Source organism: Megascapheus bottae, chromosome 5 (assembly GCF_031878675.1).
Source record: "Megascapheus bottae isolate mThoBot1 chromosome 5, mThoBot2.hap1, whole genome shotgun sequence".
Taxonomy (NCBI): domain Eukaryota; kingdom Metazoa; phylum Chordata; class Mammalia; order Rodentia; family Geomyidae; genus Megascapheus; species Megascapheus bottae.
Window position 1 is genome coordinate 25,797,368 of NC_143513.1, and position 21,012 is coordinate 25,818,379.

Here is a 21,012-nt window from a genome sequence, read left to right on the forward strand (position 1 = left end):
GTACAAAGGGATTCCTAAAATGTCTTCATTGTTGAAATAAACTGATTTTAATGAAAAGAAGCAAAAAAAATTCCTCATGCATTTGTACTCTTCCTTGTGGAATCTTAAAGAGGCCATAAGCAGCTAAAAAGTGATTTCAATAAGCTAATTTCAGTTTACTAGAAAGTCATATGAAACAAACAGTAGAAGGAAAGAAGTAAGGAAGGAAGGAAAGAAAGAAGAAAGGAAGGAAGTATTGAAGGATAAAAATGGAGGAAGCATGCAAGCAATCAGGGGAAGGATGGGGAGCTCACTTAGCATTACTACACTTTATAGGAATCCTACACAACCAACCTTGAATCTTAACTCCAGATATATTTTTGATATGAGGTCCTTGTCTGTTCTATAGTTAATGATGAACTTCTTCCAATATGTGGGCTTTCTGTTTATCATGCTAGCTTATGTCCTTTGCCATGCAGAAGCTCTGCAGTTTAATGCGACCCCATATATCCAGTCTTTCTTTGAATTGTATTTCTGGATCTATATTTAGGAGGTTTTTACTTGGGCCAAGGAGCCTTAGTGTTCCCTATTCCTCCCTGTAAAATTTTCAGGATATCTTCTCTTATTTCTAGTTGGTTGATCCATTTGGAGTTGATTCTAGTGCAGGGTTCTGTATTCTGTATATCTGTATAGGCAATTCTGCCAGCACCATTTGTTAGAGTTTGGTTTAATGGGAACAGTATGTCCTTCTTTAGTGAATAGCAAAGTATTCTGCTAGCCTTTTTCTTCCAGGGGTAGGAACCTACTTTTTCCCAAGGGCTATTTGTACATTTATTATAGAGTATGCAAATTATCCATGTATATGGCTGTAAATGGCCAATCAGAACAGAGAAGAAGCATACATCATGTCCTGTCACTTTCTGCTATTTGATGATTTGGGCTCCCTTATCAATGATTAGGTGGCCACAGGTGAAAAGCTGCTTTTATACTGACTTTATTCTTGTTACTGGGGGAGTACATATTAGTGTGTACGTGGGTGTATACACACACATTCATGCATGAACAAATTGCTTTTAGAGCAGATGATATAAACAAGTTTATGCATATATGTATAGATGGACAGTTAATAAGAATATTATACAAGTTATTAAGTCCAAGATTAGCTACTGTGCAAGGAAATCTTAGTTACTTAAATTTTTTCTGTGTTCCAGTCCTGAGGAATGATGTTGGACAATGGTTTTAACCTTCAATTTTTATGTTCAAGTCTAGTGTTCTGCCACTTTAGCCACAGCTCCACACATTCAATTTGTGTGTATATGTGGCGGGGCTATGGGTGTGGATATGGGTGTTTACTTGGAGGTCAGAGTCTTATGGATCTTCCTACCCAAGCTGGCCTGGAACTACCATTTTCAGATCTCCATTTCCTGAGTAGGTAGGATTATAGACATAAGCCACTGTGGCCTGGGTTCATTTACTTTTAAGTAACAACAGGATATAGATTTTTAATATAATTTTAAAATCAGAACCTATGCCAGGAATGATGACTCATGCCTGTACTTCTGGCTCCTTAGGAGACAGAGATTGAGAGGATTGTGGTTCAAGGTCATCCCAGGCTGAAATCCTATCTCAACAGACACGCTGGCTTGGTGATTCATGCACCTGCAGTTTCTGATGCTAGGAAAACACACGTAGGACATGGCTAATGACAGGCAAAAAAAGTGAAACCTCATCTGAAAAAAAACTGAAGTGAAAAATAACCCAGAGAGCCAGGAGTTCGGCAGAGTGGTAGAGTGCTTGCCTAGCATGCACAGACTCGAGTTCAATTCCTCGGTACCACATACATAGAAAAAAGCCAGAAGTGGTGCTAAGGCTCAAGTGGTAGAGGTCTGGCCTTGAGAAAGTCCAAGGACAGTGCTCAGGCCCTGAGCTCAAGCCCAGCACTAGCAAAATAAATGACCCAGAATATGGCTAAAATGGTAGAACACTTGCTTAGCAAACTCAAGACATGGAATTCAAATCTCAGTGTCACCAAAAATGAAATAGACTACAATGTACTTGATGATTTATGCCCATCTATGTCTTTTATGCTTACAGTAAAAGTTATATATTTTTTCCCTTTATATACAATATTGGTATGTACTTCCTATTTTTTCATTAAGAAGAGGATTAGAAGAAAACCAATGGCCAGACTATTTTCCTTCTTAGGCAACATTTTAGAATTTCTCCTAAGTCCTTTCATACATGTATCTGCATAGCTGACATTTTACTAAGTCTATAACTTTCTACTTTGTATTTTATACAAATATTCAATTTATCTCATCATTAAAATTCTTTATTGACCTTTCAGTGACTGAGGCTGAAATAAACATGCTTGTCATAAATAATACAATACTAAATTTCATAATGTTGGGATAATTTTTAAGGGGTAAGGTTAGTAGTTTTTTAATTAGGGCTTGAAATCAGGGCCTTGAGCTCTCATTTGGCCTTTTTGCTCATGTCTAGAGCTCTCCCACTTGAGTCACATCTTTACTTCCAGACTTTTGCTGATTAATTGCAGCTAAGAGTCTCAGGAATTTGTTTGCCTGGCTGGCTGGCCAACAAGATTATCTGATCTCAGTCTTCTAGGTAGCTAGGTTTGCAGGCAAGAGCCACTGGAAACTCCTCATAAGGGAGTTATTTTATAAGTGGAGAATTCTCAGCATAGGACTGTAAAGTTTCGTGGGTCCCTGAAATAAAGTGATAATTGATTCTTTAGTAATGTTATTTTAGCTGCCTGACCAGCTGTTTGATTTCTATGCTCTTGATTGAAGTGTCTCTGGCTTTTAAAATATACCTTCATTAGATTGGCATTCCATTATGTTTTGTGCATCATTCATATTTATATTTAACATTTGTCATATTAGAAGGTTGCATATCAAAAAGTTGTCAAATATTTCGTGTGAGCAGATAATCTTTGTGTCATCGCTGACTATATAATGATATAAACATAAAGGAATATTTTGAAATTTCAGATCAATGATTTGGCTATTCTTAGTGTAAAGATTAAATAAATCCTTCATAGTATTTAGATAATGGCCACAAACATATCAGAAATGATAAAGTAAAAGTTAATATGGATGCTTTTTTAAGAAATTTCACATTTTATAGAAGTTTTCTTAATTGTTGAGTAGGCATGCATTTACAACTTGATGTCCAAACCCTTTTTTTTTTTGGTTGGTCATAGGACTTGAACTCTGGGCCTGGGCACTGTCCATTAGCTCTTTAGTTCAAGGATAGCACTCTACCCCTGGTCCTAAGCCTGGGTATTGTTCCTGAGTTCTTCAGCTCAAGGCTACTGCCCTACCCCTTGAGCTACATCTCTACTTCCAGTTTTCTGGTGGATAATTGAAGATAAGTCTCATGGACTTTAGTGCCCGGGCTAGCTTTGAACCTCGATCCTCAGATCTTAGCCTCCTGAATAGTTAGGATTACAGGCATGAGCCACTATGCCCGGCCGAAACATATTTTTGAGTCAACTAGAAAGGACATAAGCAATTTGTCAGCCTATCTGGGGAATATTTTAGAAACATATAGTTTTAATAAGGATGTATCCTTAAATATATATGAACCCTTTCCCTTGAAATTTTAAGAGATATAGTTCTTCTATACATTCTTTTTGTGCAATTCAGTTTCTCTTACTAGGATGGGAAATGTTTCGATTCAAATAGTGCATAGTTTTGAAAGAGTTTTAAATTACATATATATATATATACATATATATGTTTGTACAGAATTTTTCAGAAAATTGTTTGGATTGAACACAATTTTTAAATTTTTAAAATAATTTTTATTGTGATTAATAGAAGGGTTACATTAGATTCACCAGATAAAGGGTACATAACTTCACAACTATTGATACCTTTTCTCATGACATGGTCCCCATTTCCCTCCCACCCTCCGCTTGATTTACCCCCTTCCCTATCCAATTTCAAATAACCAATTAAGCACACGTAATATATATCAGATAACAAGGTGAAATTGTAACAATATGAGGTAACCAAGGGATGGCAAAAGAGATGAGCGATAACATAGTACATTAAGGAAAATAATGTTTATTAAAGAATTTATTAACATTGATTTTTGTATCATATTTCAAATGATGTGTTTAACAAACAAATATTCAAGAAGGGAATCTCTATATAAAATCACTGGCACTTAGTTTTTAGAACATAATCAAAATTAGGCTAAGGGTTTGTGTATCACAGGTACATATTAATCTATGTAATAAAACATTATGTCTATAGAGTCATAAGTTTTTATGTCTATGTAGTTTTGTTTATATTTCCTGTACCATGTCCATAGCATTGGGTATGCAACTATTGAGTCCTCGCTCTTGTACTGTTTGGATCTAATAGCCATATATTAAGGATACCATGAGCCTTTTGTTCCTTTGGCCTTGACTTATCTCACTCAACATGATTTGCTCTAGATTCATCCACTTCCCTGCAAATGCCATTATTTTGTCTTGTCTGTTGGCTATGTAGAATTTCATTATATATATATATATATATATATATATATATATATATCACATTTTCTGTACCCATTCATCTGCAGTAGGACATCTGGATTGTTTCCATTGCCTGGCTATTGTGAATAGAGCAGCAGAGATAAACATAGCTGAGCAGGTGTCCTTATCATATCTTGGGTTATGATGCTCAGGGTAGATGCCCAGAAGTGGTATGGCGGGATCGTAGAGAAGGTCAGGTTTTCAGTTATTTAAGAAACCTCCACACTGCTTTCCAGAGTGGCTGAACTAGTTTACAATCGCACCAGCAGTGCAACTTAAAAATTTTAATTAATTATTTTTTTAATTTTTTGTGCCAATACTGGGGTTTATACTCTGGGCATGGGTGTTTTCTCTATCAAAACAAAACAAAACAAACAAACAAAAACCCCCAAACTACCACTTGAATCTACAGCTGGCTGGAGTTACATGAACTTTCCTGCCCTGGTCGGCTTCAAACCAGTATTCAGATCTCAACTTCTGAGTAGCTAGAATTTCATTTTAAGTATGAAACATTGTAAGTACATTCATAAAATAGAGCTTCAAAATAGTAGTGTCGTGGTAAAAGTGGATTTAAGGTATTTTCCCAGACTGCTGATGCCTCATGTCACGTATCCTATTTATATGCATAGTTTCTAATTAATCTTCAAATCATTTCACATACTCTCATCAAGGTTTCTCTAACAACTTGTGAACTTCTTCATATCAAATGGAATGTTATCTACTTGTAAATATACTGCACATGACCTGGATTTAACTATGTATCTATTAATTTGCTCAGTGTCAAAAGCTGTTACAAATAATTCACATAGATTCATTCACCCATCTTCTATTGACCGTATTAGGCTGTTGCAATTTTGTTTTCTAGATGAGGGAACTGAGAAAAGAGAGTTAATTTACTTTCTAGGGTCATTTCTCTTGTAAGTGAAAGAATGGAATTCAAACCTGATTGTTGGGACTCAGAGTCTATAGAACAAACATGACATTACCTTATGTGATATGAATCATTGAAAATATACCTTTACCATGAACAGCCATCCTTCACAACACAGAGCTGTGTCCATAGAGGTGATAGCTTTCCTTAGAGGGATTCCAAAGCTCCAGGAACAGAACTTTTCACTCTGATAACTCCTATAACCACCCAGATTTCATGCAATTCTGTGGTGTCCCTCTCCTCTGTAAGCTTTGGTGAAGTCAGTGACAGTGATAAGATTTGGGCATGCCATTTCTTCATTCATTTTTTTGATTTCTTATTGGGGCTAGATAGCAGTGCTAGTTAAACATCAGTGAACAAAGTAGACAAAAATTTCAACCATCAAGGTTATCCATGCTTTTGTTTATGTATTCATAGGCACACACATATTTTATATTGTGTAAAGAATACATATATATGCACATATGTAATCTTAAATACTTAGTTGTACAAAGGAATTGCCATTGAACAAAGCAGTTTATGAACACAGTACATCTTTATGATGTCTCATCCCTTTCAACTATCACCTATCCCTCTTTCCCTCCTTTTTCTTAATTTTGAATTCTTGACTGCATTTCCCCTTTCCTTTACCCCTTCATTCATCTATTCCTTTTTCCTTGCCCTGGTACACCCCTTTAAGTACCCATTTTTTACATCTAGTGTTTTAGAAGTATGATTTAGCCTTTTCTACAGAATTACCTGAGTTCTCCCTTGAATCTACCACATTTCAGTAAAGACATTGGAGGTTTACATATATGTATATGTTTATTAATTAATTCCAGCTTTCACATATGAACTTTACTTAATGTGATTTTTTCAAATACTTCCATTTCTTTGAAAATGATGCAATTTAATCTTCCTAATGATGAGTAAAATTCCACTGTGTATATATGCTACATTTTCTTAATCCCTCATCCATTGAGGAGCATCTGGGATGATCCTACACTTTGATTGCAGTGAATAGTACTGCTTCAGTGAGCAGGTGGCAATGGCGATTTGTAATCTTTTGCATAAACACCCAGGAGTGAATGGCATCGTAGGGTAGTTCTATGTTTAGTTTTATGAGAAACATCCATACTACTTTTCAGGGAAGTAGAATGAATTTACATTTCCACCAACAGCATCCCAGGGTTCCTTTTTATGTGCCAAGATTTGTTATTTTTTGCATTCTTGAGGATGGAACTTCTAAATGGGCCAAGGTGGAAATCTCAATGCTGCATTGATTTGCATTTTTTCCTGTAGGAAGAGATATATTTGCTGCCCATTTTTGCTTCTTACCCATCAGGTTTTTATTGAATTCACTGTGAAAATAAACATAAAAATAATAGTGCAGTTTAGGTTCTGTATCCAATACCATGCTAGGCACCCAAAATCGGAGAGAAGAATAATATACTTTTGGATTAATCTCCATTCCTGTAGATGATATTGGAAGATTATGCTAAGGTCAGAATAGAGACCCTCACTGTTGATTTCACTCCAGAAGATTGATCATTAACATGGCCTTTGCAATGTCACTAGACTTGTTGGGATGAATGCTATACCTGCCATGGTGGGACTGTGATCTGAGGATGAGTTGAATTTTTTTTTTTGCCAGTCCTGGGCTTGAGCTTAGGGCCTGAGCACTGTCCTTGGACTTTCTCAAGGCTAGAGCTCTACCGCTTGAGCCTCAGCACCATTTCTGGCTTTTATCTATGTATGTGGTACCGAGGAATCGAACCCGGGTCTTCATGCATGCTAGGCAAGCACTTTAACCACTAGGCCAAACTCCCGGCCCCTGAGTTGAAAATTTTTTTACAGAGTTGTTTTTAAAGGGCCTGATTAAATGACCTATGCATTCCCTTCCATGTTCTTTCAGCCACATTTTAATCATTATAGGCTTGAAGCAATAATGCTTCTCAGTGCATCTCTAGCCCTGACTTTCTAAACCTCCCTAACTCAGCATTTTGTTCTCACACTTTGCATTTTTACTTTTCCTTTTTAATTGACCAGGTGTTACTTTCTGATTTTGTTTTTAAAGTTAAGTAAGTGTCCGTGTCAATATAAATGGGTGACAATGACTGTAAAATTAACGTATACAGATTTCTCCATATTACCATGTACTTGAGAATCCAAAAGCTTCCAAAAATTTGATATAGTCTTTTGAACCATTTTGTGGAAATGAACTTAGAATTTACTAACCTTGGGGCCTGGAGTTTGGCCTAATGGTAGAGTGCTTGCCTAGCATGCACAAAGACCCAGGTTTGATTCCTCAGTACCACATATATAGAAAAAGTCAGAAGTGGTACTATGGCTCAAGTTGCAGAGTGCTAACTTTGAGAAAAAAGCCCAAAGACAGTGCTCAGGCCCTGAGTTCAAACCCCAGAACTGGTACAAAAAAAATAATTTACCAACCTTAGGTGCTCTCTCTCTCTCTCTCTCTCTCTCTCTCTCTCTCTCTCTCTCTCTCTCTCTCTCTCTCTTTCTTTCTCTCTCTTTCTGTATGTACATTTAATATACATTATATATGTTTATATATACATAGCCTACATATATATAATCTAAGGTAAGTAAACATATTAATATATACATATCATATATAAATAGTAAACAAATCAAATATGCTATATCTAAATATGTATATATTACAACATAGGTTTTATATATAAATGTATAACATGTTTAAGCATATAAATACATATCATATATACTAGCCTAAGGTAAGTAAACTATATATAGATGTAACCATATTTTTATTTTATGTAATTTTCAGGTTTGGTGATGGTTACACAGTCAAAATTTGGCTCTCAAAGGAAGCAGAGCAACCAAGCACTATTTCTGACTGTTTAAAGCTACATTTTCCAGGAATCCAGCTAAAGGTAGAAATAAGATCCTCTCATCTCTTTAATTTTAGCTGGAAACATCTTACACATGTACTTAACTTTGCTTTTATTCTACACTGTGTAAAGTAGTACCTGTTCTCTAATTGCTTCATTGTGTACATTGAACATCCCCCTGCCAACAAATAATAGCCTGGGTGGATGGGTTTACTGACCATGTGGACCTGTTAAGTGTCTGTGGACACTCGCTAGTCTGCACAGATCATGACTACACAGTCACCTTTCTCACCAATTGTCACAGCTCCATTACAAGGTTATTTTTGCTTAGATTGAAAGATTGCAAAAGGGAATATTCTATAATGTTTATAAGTGTGATCATTTCCACCATACATCATAAGAAGAATCCTATGCTTAGACTCGATTCTCTTCTAATGAATGTAGCCTAATTTGCCCCTGGACCACCAACATCTTCATCATCAGGGATCTTTCAGACATACAGTCTCAGGTTCTGACCTACTGAATGTTAGTCCTCATTCTACTAAGACAACTAAATTATCCTTATGCACATGAGTGTTTGAGAAGCTCAGCCTGGTGCTGGCAGCTCCTGCCTCTAATCCTAGCTACTCAGGAGGCTGAGATCTGAGGGTAAAAGTTTAAAATCAGCACTGAGCTGAAAACTTACTGAGACTATTATCTCCAATTAATGAACAGAAATCTAAAAGTAAAACTGTGGCTCAAGTTGCAGAGTATGAGTTTTCAGCAAAAAATGCTAAGCAAGAGTGCAAGGAGCAAAGTTCAAGTCCCGGTACCAGCGCAACAATGTCTGAGAAGCTCTTCTATAACTTTTCTGAATAACTGTCCATCTGATTCATGATAAGTAGCTATTCCTTATGTATACCAACAGTCAATCATTTGTTGGAATCCTACCATGGGAGAAAGTTGCTGCCAATGTGCCTATCATTCCTACTCCAGCACCACCTGGAGAGTCTTGTAAAATGGTCATGACTGTGTCCACCAAAAGACATGAAAATAAGGATCAGAAAGGCTACACATCCTGCCAAGAGTTGTTAGTTGTTCTGCTAGTAAATAGCGATAAACCACATATCACCATATGAAGTGTGTGCATCTTCAGATACTTCTATCATGGCACATAAATTCCTGTTTGTGGAACATCTCTTGGCAACTTCTGGTCTTTGAGATGGCCTCCAAAACTCATGGCAAGGTGGGAGCACATAAAAACCAGAACAGTAATTCAACCAAGGTGAATAACATTTATCATATATGTGCTTTGGGTTAAATGATCATCTGCCAGGGCCTACCGGCAGCAGATTGGGGTTCCTGAAATAGGGGGCAGGGACTGGAAAAAATAGAAGAGAGACAAACACATCGGGTCCGGGAGGTCTGCAGCCCAGGCAAAAACTGCAGCGCCCCGTTTATTCTCCACTCAAAGCTTATATCCTTCTTGAGACCAGGGCACTGCCAGGTGTTACATCCAGATGGTTAATCAGGGAACTGTTGGGGGTTACATTCATATGGTAAATCTCAGATCAATTGAACAGGAGAAGGCCAAAAAACAATAAGACAATCAAGCAATTATCTGATGCAAATCAAAGTACAGTTTGATTCCACTCTTGCTCCCAACATATCCCCCATCTTTATTTTAAAAGAAACACAAGTGCAATTTCTATTCTTTCCACTATCTCTAATTATCTCTAATTATCCTGTCTCACTTTCCAAAAATGACTGGTCCCTTCATCTAAAGGGGATTGATGGGCGGAGATTCAGCTTCTGTGACTTCTTCAAGCTGACTCAGGGGCGTTGTCTCTGTGCTTGACCAGGGACCTTAAGAAGCCTAGCCTGTTTTATCAGGGATTGCAAGGATTAGCTATCAGGAATAATAATTTGCTCCAAACTAGAGATCATATTTAACATTTAACAACTGCACAAACCATCTTTGGCTACAATAGTGTAGCTTACATAGCACCCATTTGCAAAGGCCTTTTCTTGATTGTCTGGGGAACTAAATTTCTGCAACCTTAACAATGCTTCAGTTGTCAGATCTAAACAGATTAATAGAGACACAAGCCTCAGATCCACAAACTTTTCCTGAAATTGTGGCTGGTGTCAAAAATAAACAAATAAATAAATAAAAATTTCGCTCAATTAGGACTTTAAACTACCCACTATCACAGAAGATTGACAAGTTCCTGCCCAGTTATGAAAGGCACGGGCATTAGTAAGGCATGCTTACAAACTATTCTATGACCTCCCGGCTCTGATTAATTTGATTGGCCAAGCACAAGTGACTAAGATCTGACACCATCTCTGCCATCCAAGCAGAGGCTTTCTGCATCGTGTCCCAGTAGTGTTTCTCCACACAGGGATAAATGTCCCATTGGCATTTCACTTGCTTAGTTGCTGGACTTGAACTCAGGACCTGGGCACTGTCCCTCAGCTCTCCAGCTCAAGGCTAGCACCCTGCCACTTTTGAGTCCCAAACTCAGGGCCTGAGTGCCGCACCTCAGCTCTGCAGCTCAAGGCTTGCACTCTGCCACTGTGAGTCCTGAGCTTGGTGCTTGAGTGCTGTCCCCCAGCTTTTAGCTCAGAGCTAGCACTCTGCGGCTTCAAGCTCCAAAGCAACTCTGCCTTAATAGCACTCTGCTGCCAGATTAGACACCACAATCTCACAGGGACTTTGCTTTGCCCAGGCAGGCTCAAAGCTGTGGCTTTCAGATCAATGAGTCCTACAAAAAGCCACGTTACTCCAATTAAAGCAACAAGGTGGTCAACACAGAAATAGTCTCTAAGCATAAGCCTACCTAGAACTTGATGAGGGCCAAACTTACATCTGAATGAGGATCTGCTGTCCTTCTCCATGGGCCTGCTGGAGATTGCTATAGAGTAACTTACAAGAGTAAGCTGAAATAGCAATTAAGCAACCATTTTGATAGTCCTAATTTTCCTTGTTTCCTTTTTTAGAAACAAAACTTTAGGACAACTTTACTTTTAAATTTTGTTCAGAAACCATTTCTACTTTTCTTTAAAACTTTTACACTTTTTAACTTAAACTCTTAACACTTTGGTCTTTATTTGCATTTGAAAAACCTTTAAGGCTGAAGGAATTCCCTTTGCCTCCAGGCCCCCTAGGGCCCAGGTCACTCCCTTTGCCTTAGAAGAGACTTTTTGTATTATTCTGCAGTTTAGATTATTACTGTCTAGAACTCCAACAACAGTTTAAACTCAAATAACAGTTTTATCCTAATTCAAGAACTATAGACATCAGTGCACCAAAAGTCTAAGTCTGGACTTAGTTTCCTCTCTTTTTTAAAATACACCCAATAGCATGGAGATAAACCTTTAAACATTCCTTTAAAATACTAATCACATTATCCACATTTTACCATCAGATTTCTAGTGTCAGTTTGCAAGAAAAGACAGACAGGCAAAGTTTCTGACGTTAATGAACAATTTTACATTTAAATCTAATACATGTTTCCAAACTTTAACTTAAAGTAATAAATTCCAAATCCCTAATACCTCTTGTGCTAAACAGGATACAATGTTTACAGTGTAAACAGCTGTATGCCTTGCAATAAGATGCAGATTTCAGGATCTAGAAAAATATTTACCAGTTTTTCTTTAAGACAATGCAATAATCCTTTGAGACATAGGAAACATTCAAACCTAATAATTTCCTTGAAGTTTAAACTTAGATTTACCCAATTGCCTTTGTGTTTCAAATGAGCTCAACCATTGTTTTATACAGCATGCTGACAATTTAACCTTGAACATGTTCACTCACACCCATTCGTACACACATTCATACTCAAAGATCTTGAAGAGCGCAAAATTAATATCGGCCGTTCATTTTCCGGAAATTTTAGTATCATCAGGTGTTTTTTGTTGTTGTTGTTTGTTGTTTTCATTGTTGTTGTTGTTTTTGCGAAGCTTATTCTTGGAGGTGACAACCAGGTTTTTTGTTGTTGTTGTTTTTGTTTTTAAACAAAGCTTTCTAACAAGGCAACTTAGCTGAAATTTATTCTTCCAGAGCTTGTTTCTGATATCAGACATATTACTTTTTGCAGATGAAAGTTGGGTGGGAGTCTTAAACCTAGGAGAACTAAGACAAGTCTGTGTCCTGTCACCAAGTGTCTCTAGACTGTCACTTCAGCGGGTTGTAGGAAAAAGGAAACTGAACGAAGCCTGCAGCTGCTTTGTCTGGCCTCTGCTCACCTCAACTGCAGCGGATTGGGAGGGGCCATACCAGGCCTGAGTGGAGCCAAAACTTTTTACTTCCCAGAAATATTCAAATAAATAACAAGGATGTGTGCTTGAGTACATGCAGAAAAACCATAAGGATCCATATTTAGAACTGGTACCAATTTTAAAGACAAAACTGGACAAGGAAAAATATGTAACATGAACAAGACAGAGGAACAGAGACTCCTAAACTTTTGATGGCATGCCTGGCTTTAAACTACCAGCTGGCAGATGGAGGCCATCCTACCATACAAAAGGCTCTGAAACAAAATCAGACATTGACATATACTCAATCAGATATACTTAACACAAAAAACATGAGCTCAAATGAATGTTTTCACCAAACAGTTATTTTTAGATTTAGACATGTCTTGCTGGTGGGACTCTCAGGTATGCCTTGTTATCGACAAGAAACTCAGAAGGGGAGGGGGGGGTCAAGGCGTCCCTTGACCACCCAGGCCTCTGTTTTAGGCCCACAGTGCACCTTTTCAAACAAACAAACAAAAATAAAATAAAATAAAATAAAACGCAGACATACAGGGGGGTCAGCTGACTGCTACTTACCTCTGGAGGCCTTTGCTTTTCACCTGGGCATCGTTTACAAAAAAGGTTATTAAGAAGAGGGATGGTAAAGACAAAATAATGTCACATATTAAATTGTGTAGAGTCAATGAATATGTTAAAAGGTCCCTACATAATAGTAAAAGGAGGAGAAACACAGCTCATATGAATGTGTGGAACAAGTGGATCAGTAGCAGTCCCAATTGACATGCACAAATAACTCAGGTCCTTCCCACGTCGCAGGATGCACCACTGGAGGGTTGGGGGTGTAGGCCCAGTGAGTCGCTGCTTGGATGGCCACTGTCACTCTCCACGATCCGAACGCAGCGTTCAGGCAGCCAGCGGGCGTCATTTTCTCCTTGTGAAAAAACACACACATGCCCTCGACCCCAGGTTAGAACAGGATCAGGTCCATGCCAAGCACCAGTTAGGGGATCCTTCCACTTTACTAAGGCAAAAGGACGCTGCTCTCTTTTTTCCCAGAATCACTGAGCAGCAGATAAATTATTTGAATCCAAATTCAAAAAATTTAAAACAAATAAAGCATGATTAAGTATATTCACAGGGGTAGCGGGATACGACTCTCCTTTCTGTATTTTAGCAATTTGATGTTTTAATAATCCTTTAGCTCGCTCCACGATGCCTTGACCTTGAGGATTGTAAGGAATGCCTGTAATATGAGTGATATTATAGGAATGGCAGAAGGATTGAAATGCTCCGCCTGCATAGCCAGGGCCATTATCTGTTTTTATTTGCGAGGGAATCCCCATCACAGCAAAACATCGAATGCAGTGAGAAATACAATGTTTAGTAGCTTCCCCAGCAAGGGGGGTGGCCAAGATAAAATTAGAATAAGTATCTACAGTAACATGAACATATTTTAATCGGCCAAATGATGGAACATGTGTGACATCCATCTGCCAAATGTGATTAGAAAGCAGTCCTCGTGGATTTATACCTAAATGAGGAGCTGGTGAGAAGGGCACACAGTTGGAGCAAGTTTTAACTATTTGACGTCCCTGTTTAACTTCTACTAGATTTTTTGTATGATTGGAATTACGTAACCTTTTCCAAGCCTCTCTCGCCACAGCATTTATTTGTAAATAGGCCTCCTTTGCATAACCCAATTGATCTTTGGTGTTTTTATAGGTTCCCTCTCCTAACAACTGATCAACAGTGTAAGGCAGGTTCTTAGACCCATTTGTTTCAATTTTAGCCCGACACTGTGCAGTGAACTCTGTCTCCCATAATAAGTACTCTCCTGCACTAAGGCATGCTCTGGCAAGCCGCTTCCAGTCATTTGGGCATGCAATACCAGCACACGCGGCCTCCAATATTACTTGAGTAAAAGGGGCAATTGGCCCATATTGGGAGCAGGCACTTTTTAAATCCTGTAATAGTTTAACAGGAACAGGTTGATGGTATACTTGTTCATCATGATCAACTAAACTAGGGAAGCATCGAGGCCCTGAAATATCTTCCCTCTCTCTAGCAGCCTGAGTCAGGTTTAATTGCGATGCACTGTGCCTGGTTGTAGTGCCTGTTAAAAGGGACTTGTTGCTAGGGCCTTTAGGCTTGCCTAAAGTTTGAAAAAGGGATTGAGGCTGTAAGGCTGCAGCCGGAGGCGGTGGGTGTGAGGGGTAAGGTTTAGAATCAGACACCATAGTGGCCTGAGGGTCATCTTTCTTTCCTACTTCTGGGGGGGCTCTCTGCTCCATCCCCATTTTCGATAGAAAATGTAGCATTTCTTCTAACTTCTTCTCCATCGTAGCCATCCGGCCCTCCATTGACTCATCATAACTTTCCTCCTTGATATTCAAACCTGAATTCTGATACTCAATATCTACTGGTTGTTGTTCCCTTTTCAAGATCTCACTTAGACTCTCTTGGGCTGCGGCATATGGCTCAGCCTCAGGTTTTTCAGAAGGGTCCTTTAACTCATAAATTTCCCTTACTTCAAGATTAAGTTCAGCATTCTCATGTTGAGGATCTATGCATTCATTTACTAGATTCCATACATCAATAGCCTCTACTGGGGTCTTTTCGGGGCAATATACATTATAATATTCTTGAATTCTTTTTCCTATCTGCTGCCAGGTTTTTTGGAATTCCTCCTCTAAAAACCTCGGGCATGCCTCCTCGACAAACTGTAGGAAGCTCTGAAGCACCCCTTTTTCCACCCACGTTCCGTGGGCTTCAAGTAGGCCTGTTAAGATCGGTACAAATGACCTATGGCTATTAACTTGACCCATAATTTTTACTCCTGACTATACACTCTCTTAAGATCCTCTCTTAATAGTCCTACGATGTGTTACTCACCACAACGGGGTCCTCTACCGTCGTCCCAGATTTTCAGGGTCCCTGTTCGGGCGCCAGATGCCGGGGCCTACCGGCAGCAAATTGGGGTTCCTGAAATAGGGGGCAGGGATTGGAAAAAATAGAAGAGAGACAAACACATCAGGTCCGGGAGGTCTGCAGCCCAGGCAAAAACTGCAGCGCCCCGTTTATTCTCCACTCAAAGCTTATATCCCTTCTTGAGACCAGGGCACTGCCAGGTGTTACATCCAGATGGTTAATCAGGGAACTGTTGGGGGTTACATTCATATGGTAAATCTCAGATCAATTGAACAGGAGAAGGCCAAAAAACAATAAGACAATCAAGCAATTATCTGATGCAAATCAAAGTACAGTTTGATTCCACTCTTGCTCCCAACAATCATCAACAAGTTTTCACTGGAAGTTCATAAAGTTAACCTACACATCTTATTGGTACTTACATAAATTGCTTAAGTATTTTAATATATGTTTCAAATAAATGTAGTGTGATTAGCTTTTTTAAAATAATCACAGTGATATTTTGATTTTTTTGGTTTGTAGAAACAGTGCCTTAACTTATTGGAATATCATGTGCCGAAAACATGGGAATGCTTAGCTGACTTATTCAAAGTTCTAGAAAACAACAAGACTCTCTTGAGCATCAAGTATTATTCCATTAATCAGACCACTCTGGAACAGGTATGGTACCTAGAATGACTGAATAAGTAGAATTTTGTTAAATTCATCAGATCTAATTCAGCTGATATTTTAGTAATCTGTTTTGCTCCTTCAGTTTACCATTTATTCTAATTAATCTTGCTTCATTTAACAAAATTCTGATTATATATATATACATATATATATGTATATATATTTTCAATTTGTTCATAGTTGTATTAAGTGCAGGATAGCTGACCTGGGGGAAACAAAAAATATTTGATTAACTAAGAGTACTTGAATGTTTAAAATCGTATTTCAACTTCCTTTGTTTTTAAGCTATGCTCTCCTTATTGAGAATTTCCAGGTGATTTATTAACAGAATGATTTATCAGTCTTACAGATGAATCCTTCATGAAGCTACACATTTATGTTGATGAGAGAATGATATGGATGTGTGATTTCTGTCTTTGGGACCTGGTTGGGCAGTGTCCTGAAAGTGTCTCCCTTGTAGTTGAGTTGGTAAGGTGAGGTGCTTATCTAAGTTAACAGCTATGTTTCATTATTTCTTCCAGGTGTTTATTAACTTTGCTAGTGAGCAGCAGCCAACTGTGCAATCTACTCCTGATCTGTCTGCTGGCAGCCAACACCTGTCTCACCTGCCTGTGTAAACCACTAGAGGAGCCCACCTTGGCTTCTACTGTAATTGGTATTCAAGAATCAAACATAATCTCTACTGCTTAGGAACTGGAAGGCAGAAAAACTGTAATTTCTCCTTTATTGTCTATTTTGAAACTCTTTTTAGTAGACAGCCAACTGAAGGGTCATTTTTTCCCATGAACCTTTGGGGGCTCCTCTGATACATTTACTCTGTTTGCCAATCCAGATAGTATTAGCTTCTTTGGGAGGAAGAAACTGAGAACCCAATTAGAGAAGATCTTGAATATAGGCCATCCAGTTTTTCAGGCCAAGCATATAAGACATACAGGCCACTACGCAGTATCAAAGAGTATTTCTACTTTGTCATCCCTTTGTATTTAAACTAGGTATTCTAATGCTTCATGGTATTGCTTCTTTTGCAAAGTGAAATATTAGTAAATGTATATTTCCTGAATATAATTTTATTGGATGTCTTAACATGATGAGAATTAAGCTAATCATGGATCATCTTGACTTGAGTGGGTTTGATTCCTATATCGCATAAATTATGCTTTGTTAAAATTTGAGATTTGGCGATTTTTTCTTTAATTTGAATTTTAACATAGACTTAGTATAAGCTTTTTGTTGTTGAATCAAGAAACACCAATTTGTGAAGCATGAATATATTTATGTTGCAGTGAATAAATGAGATGTGTTATAACTGAACCTGGTTTATGGAATGTAATTGTGTTTTGCCCAACATATTTCTTAGCATCTTTATTTGTGTCTTTAGGGATCTAATTTAATTTAGTTAAGGAGGAAATGCAACAAGTCCAGATCTTTTAAAGTTTGAAAGCTGAAAATTTAATTGAGTTTTGCTCTGACAAGTTCAGCTCTTAGGGGCTCTTTCCTGGTCTTTGAACTGTTATATTCTTGAAGTTTATGCTTCAAGGTAGGCCTTTGAACAATAAACAGGAAGAAAAAGAAACCCAACATGCAAAAGTACCACATCCCAGATGACTAGACACAAAGGTCAAATCTTATGCTAATGTTGAAAATGTCATTGCATTTATCAGTCATGAAGATATTTTACGCCTTTGGAGTTAAACATTTGTCTTAAGATCTTTGAACTGAAGGTCACTCAACTGAGACTTAAACCAGCTGTTTTCTTTTGAAACCATTTTGAATAATTTATAAGATGGAAATAGCAATAGTAATTACAGTTCATATAATCTACCATTTATTATGTAATTTACCTTTACTTAATATACACAAAGGTATATTAAATCCTTATGCAAAATCAAGATGGCCAAAATCAAACAAGACATATTATTTTTAGAATAGTAAAGGCTTAAGGTTTTGTACTTTTATTTAATGGTATTCAATGGAAACACAACTCAACAGGATCATTTCAAACCAAACACAAAACCACAATCACATCTCCCCACAATCACACTGTTAATGTTGTGAGAAAACTAGCATTATCACGTATTTTAATGCCATAATGAAAAACAAAGACATTTAAAGTAGGCAAATTGTGTACTTCCACCAGAGGCTGAGATTTGAGGATTATAGTTTGAAGCCAGTCTGAAAATCCATGAGATGCTTATTGTCTTATTAACACCAAAGAAATAACCATAAAAAATTAAAAAAAATCAGGGAGGGGGGAGAGAAATGGGGACAAAAACATGAAAAAGGGTAGCAATATTTGTGAAGTAATGCACCTTCTATCTAGTGAATATAATAAAACCCTTCTATTAATAAAAATATATTAAAAAATAAAAAGTCAGAAATGGAAGTGTGGTTCAAATGGTAGAGTTCCAACCTATAGTGAAAAAGCTAGGGAATAGTGCCTAGGCTCTGAGTTCAAGCCCAGTAATGGAGAGCACAAACACACACACACACACACACACACACACAAACACACACACAAATTACAGATTTACTAGACCATATTTAGCCTCTGGTAATTTAATTTACCAACTTTGATAATTTATAGCCTCTCATATTATACATAAGCAAACACATCAAAACACAACCATGTACATACCTTATTCTTTGAGTAATATTTATTTTGTTACTCTGTATACATCAGTAGTTAGTGGGTGCTATAGACATGGGGTGGTAGAATGATAGATGAGAAGATTACGTTCAATCTTTATCTGTGAGTAGCACATAAGCAGGTAGAAAGAGTAAGCAGCAATCACAAGCTTTGAGTGCTCCCTGCTTTGAGTCACTGAGGACATACTCAGTGTATGTGTAGGAAAAGACAGAGGGGATAGTTAGTACCTGGATGGACCTTTATCAATGTCAAACAGAGAAAAACACCTTTTGAAATTAGAGAGCATCAAAGTAAATCAGCAATATTGAATGAACAATGGATGTTTGCCTATTACTTTTGGAGAAAACTGATGTAATGTTCTATCAGCATCCATAGCATAAATTTCCTATCTGTAGAACTTTCCCTACACTACAAGGTGGCTGCAAGAGCTCCCTCACAATGCTTGAAGGATACAGAGAGAAAGAAATAGAGAGAGAGAGATCAGTTATATGAAGAGTTTTGCTTGTAGTCTCACATACACATGTAGGCTTGTATCACACTATTAAGAAATAGGTGGACTCAACTAAATATAAGAATGATTGGTAGAAAAACATGGGAAGGGCTAACAGTGTTTCAGAAGTAATGTACTTACTACCTTAAAAAAGTAACTGTAACCCCTCTATTCATCACCTTGACAATAAAATTAAAAATAAAAAAATTGTAACCTAATCTCTACATTATCCTAACAATAAAATTTTAAAAAACTTGTAAAAAAATGATTTGGCAATGCTTCTTATGGCTCTAAAGAGAAGTGAGAATTCCACAGTGAGAATCAAATAGAGCAGAGAACTGGTGGCTCATTCATGCAATCCAAGCTACTCAGAAAGCTGAGATCTGGGGATCATGGTTCAAAGCCAGCCTATGCAGAAAAATCTAAGATATTTAATTCTCTATTAACTAGTGAAAAGGTATGCTGAAGATTGTTGCTTTAGTGGTACAGCACCACCAGCACCAAATTCAAGTTCAAGTTCACCAAGTTCAAACTCCAGTACTAGAGTAGAAACAAGACAAACAAAAAGAAACAAATAGTTAAATACAGACAAGGTACAGAGCCAGCTACTTTGCAACAGAAAGTCAAACAGAGGTTTTGCGCTATATGCATCCTGGGAACAAAATAAACTCAAATGAACATGTTGAAAAAAGTAAGTAATGACAAATGATGGTGTGGCTATCTTTTTGCAATCATGATTGTGAGGCTATTACTATTTTTTTGAATGAAGTTGTGCATTGAGAGTTATTGAGTAGATATAACATTCATAAATGCTATTGTTACCTTGAATGCAGTAGACAAGGAGAAGAAAAATTTTGTGGAAACTTCCCCTTTTTACCAAATAAATAGCACTGTCAAGCCTGGGAGCAGTGGCTTATGTCTGTAAACCTAGCTACTCAGGAGGCCGAGATCTGATGATCAAGGTTCAAAGCCAGCCCAGGCACTAAAGCTCATGAGACTTTTATGTCCAATTAACCACTAGAAAATTGGAAATGGAGCTGAAGCTCAAGGGAAGAGTGGTAGCCTTGAGCTGAAGAGCTCAGGGACAGCGCGCAGGCCCATAGTTCGAACAACCATGACCTACAAAAAAATAGTAATAATAAAAATAAAAATAAAGCACATAGAACTGTCATTTTCTCTCAGTGAACATTCCTATTGAGATTGTTACTAGATAAATGTCACCCCCTGGGCAGGGTTTCAAAAAGCAGAGAGAAGCCAGAAGAGTCTTTCTTAATTATTAACTTGTTTGGCATCAAATGAAGATATATTTCACTTTCTCATGCATGGACACCTTACACTTACTCTGTAAAATATTTTAAAGGAAAAGATTCATTGAGTTCAATATAAATCTTAAACCTAGCAAAGTCCCAGATTAATAAACACTTAAAAACTCTACCAGTCTTTCTTTCCAATAGAAGGTGACAATGTGCACATGGGTTTATATTCATTAATTACTTCTGCAACCCACACCATCTGCTACCAAAATGTGGTGATATACTTAGTAAATTCTGTTTATAAAATTTATGAATGAGGAGGCTTCCAGTCAATGGACACTTAGAGGGTGTCAAGATGGTTGATGAGAACTTACTTTCTACCTATTTATACTTGGCACCCAATATCATTATAAGGCAGACAAGATTGCATACAAACTTTTATTGCCTTCAGATTATAGAA

At 37.5% G+C, this 21,012-nt stretch overlaps 1 protein-coding gene across 1 annotated transcript in view; it reads left to right on the top strand.

Moving 5' to 3' along the window:
- Positions 1 to 17,451, top strand: part of Abca13 (ATP binding cassette subfamily A member 13) — a 355,049-nt gene extending 337,598 nt beyond the window's left edge. Inside the window, exons 60-62 of the mRNA XM_090332320.1 lie at positions 8,248 to 8,353; positions 16,013 to 16,150; positions 16,684 to 17,451. Coding sequence (XP_090188446.1) covers positions 8,248 to 8,353; positions 16,013 to 16,150; positions 16,684 to 16,779 — 340 coding nt within the window. The 3' untranslated portion in view covers positions 16,780 to 17,451. The remainder of the gene's footprint in view (positions 1 to 8,247; positions 8,354 to 16,012; positions 16,151 to 16,683) is intronic.
- The last annotated feature ends 3,561 nt before the right edge of the window (positions 17,452 to 21,012 follow it).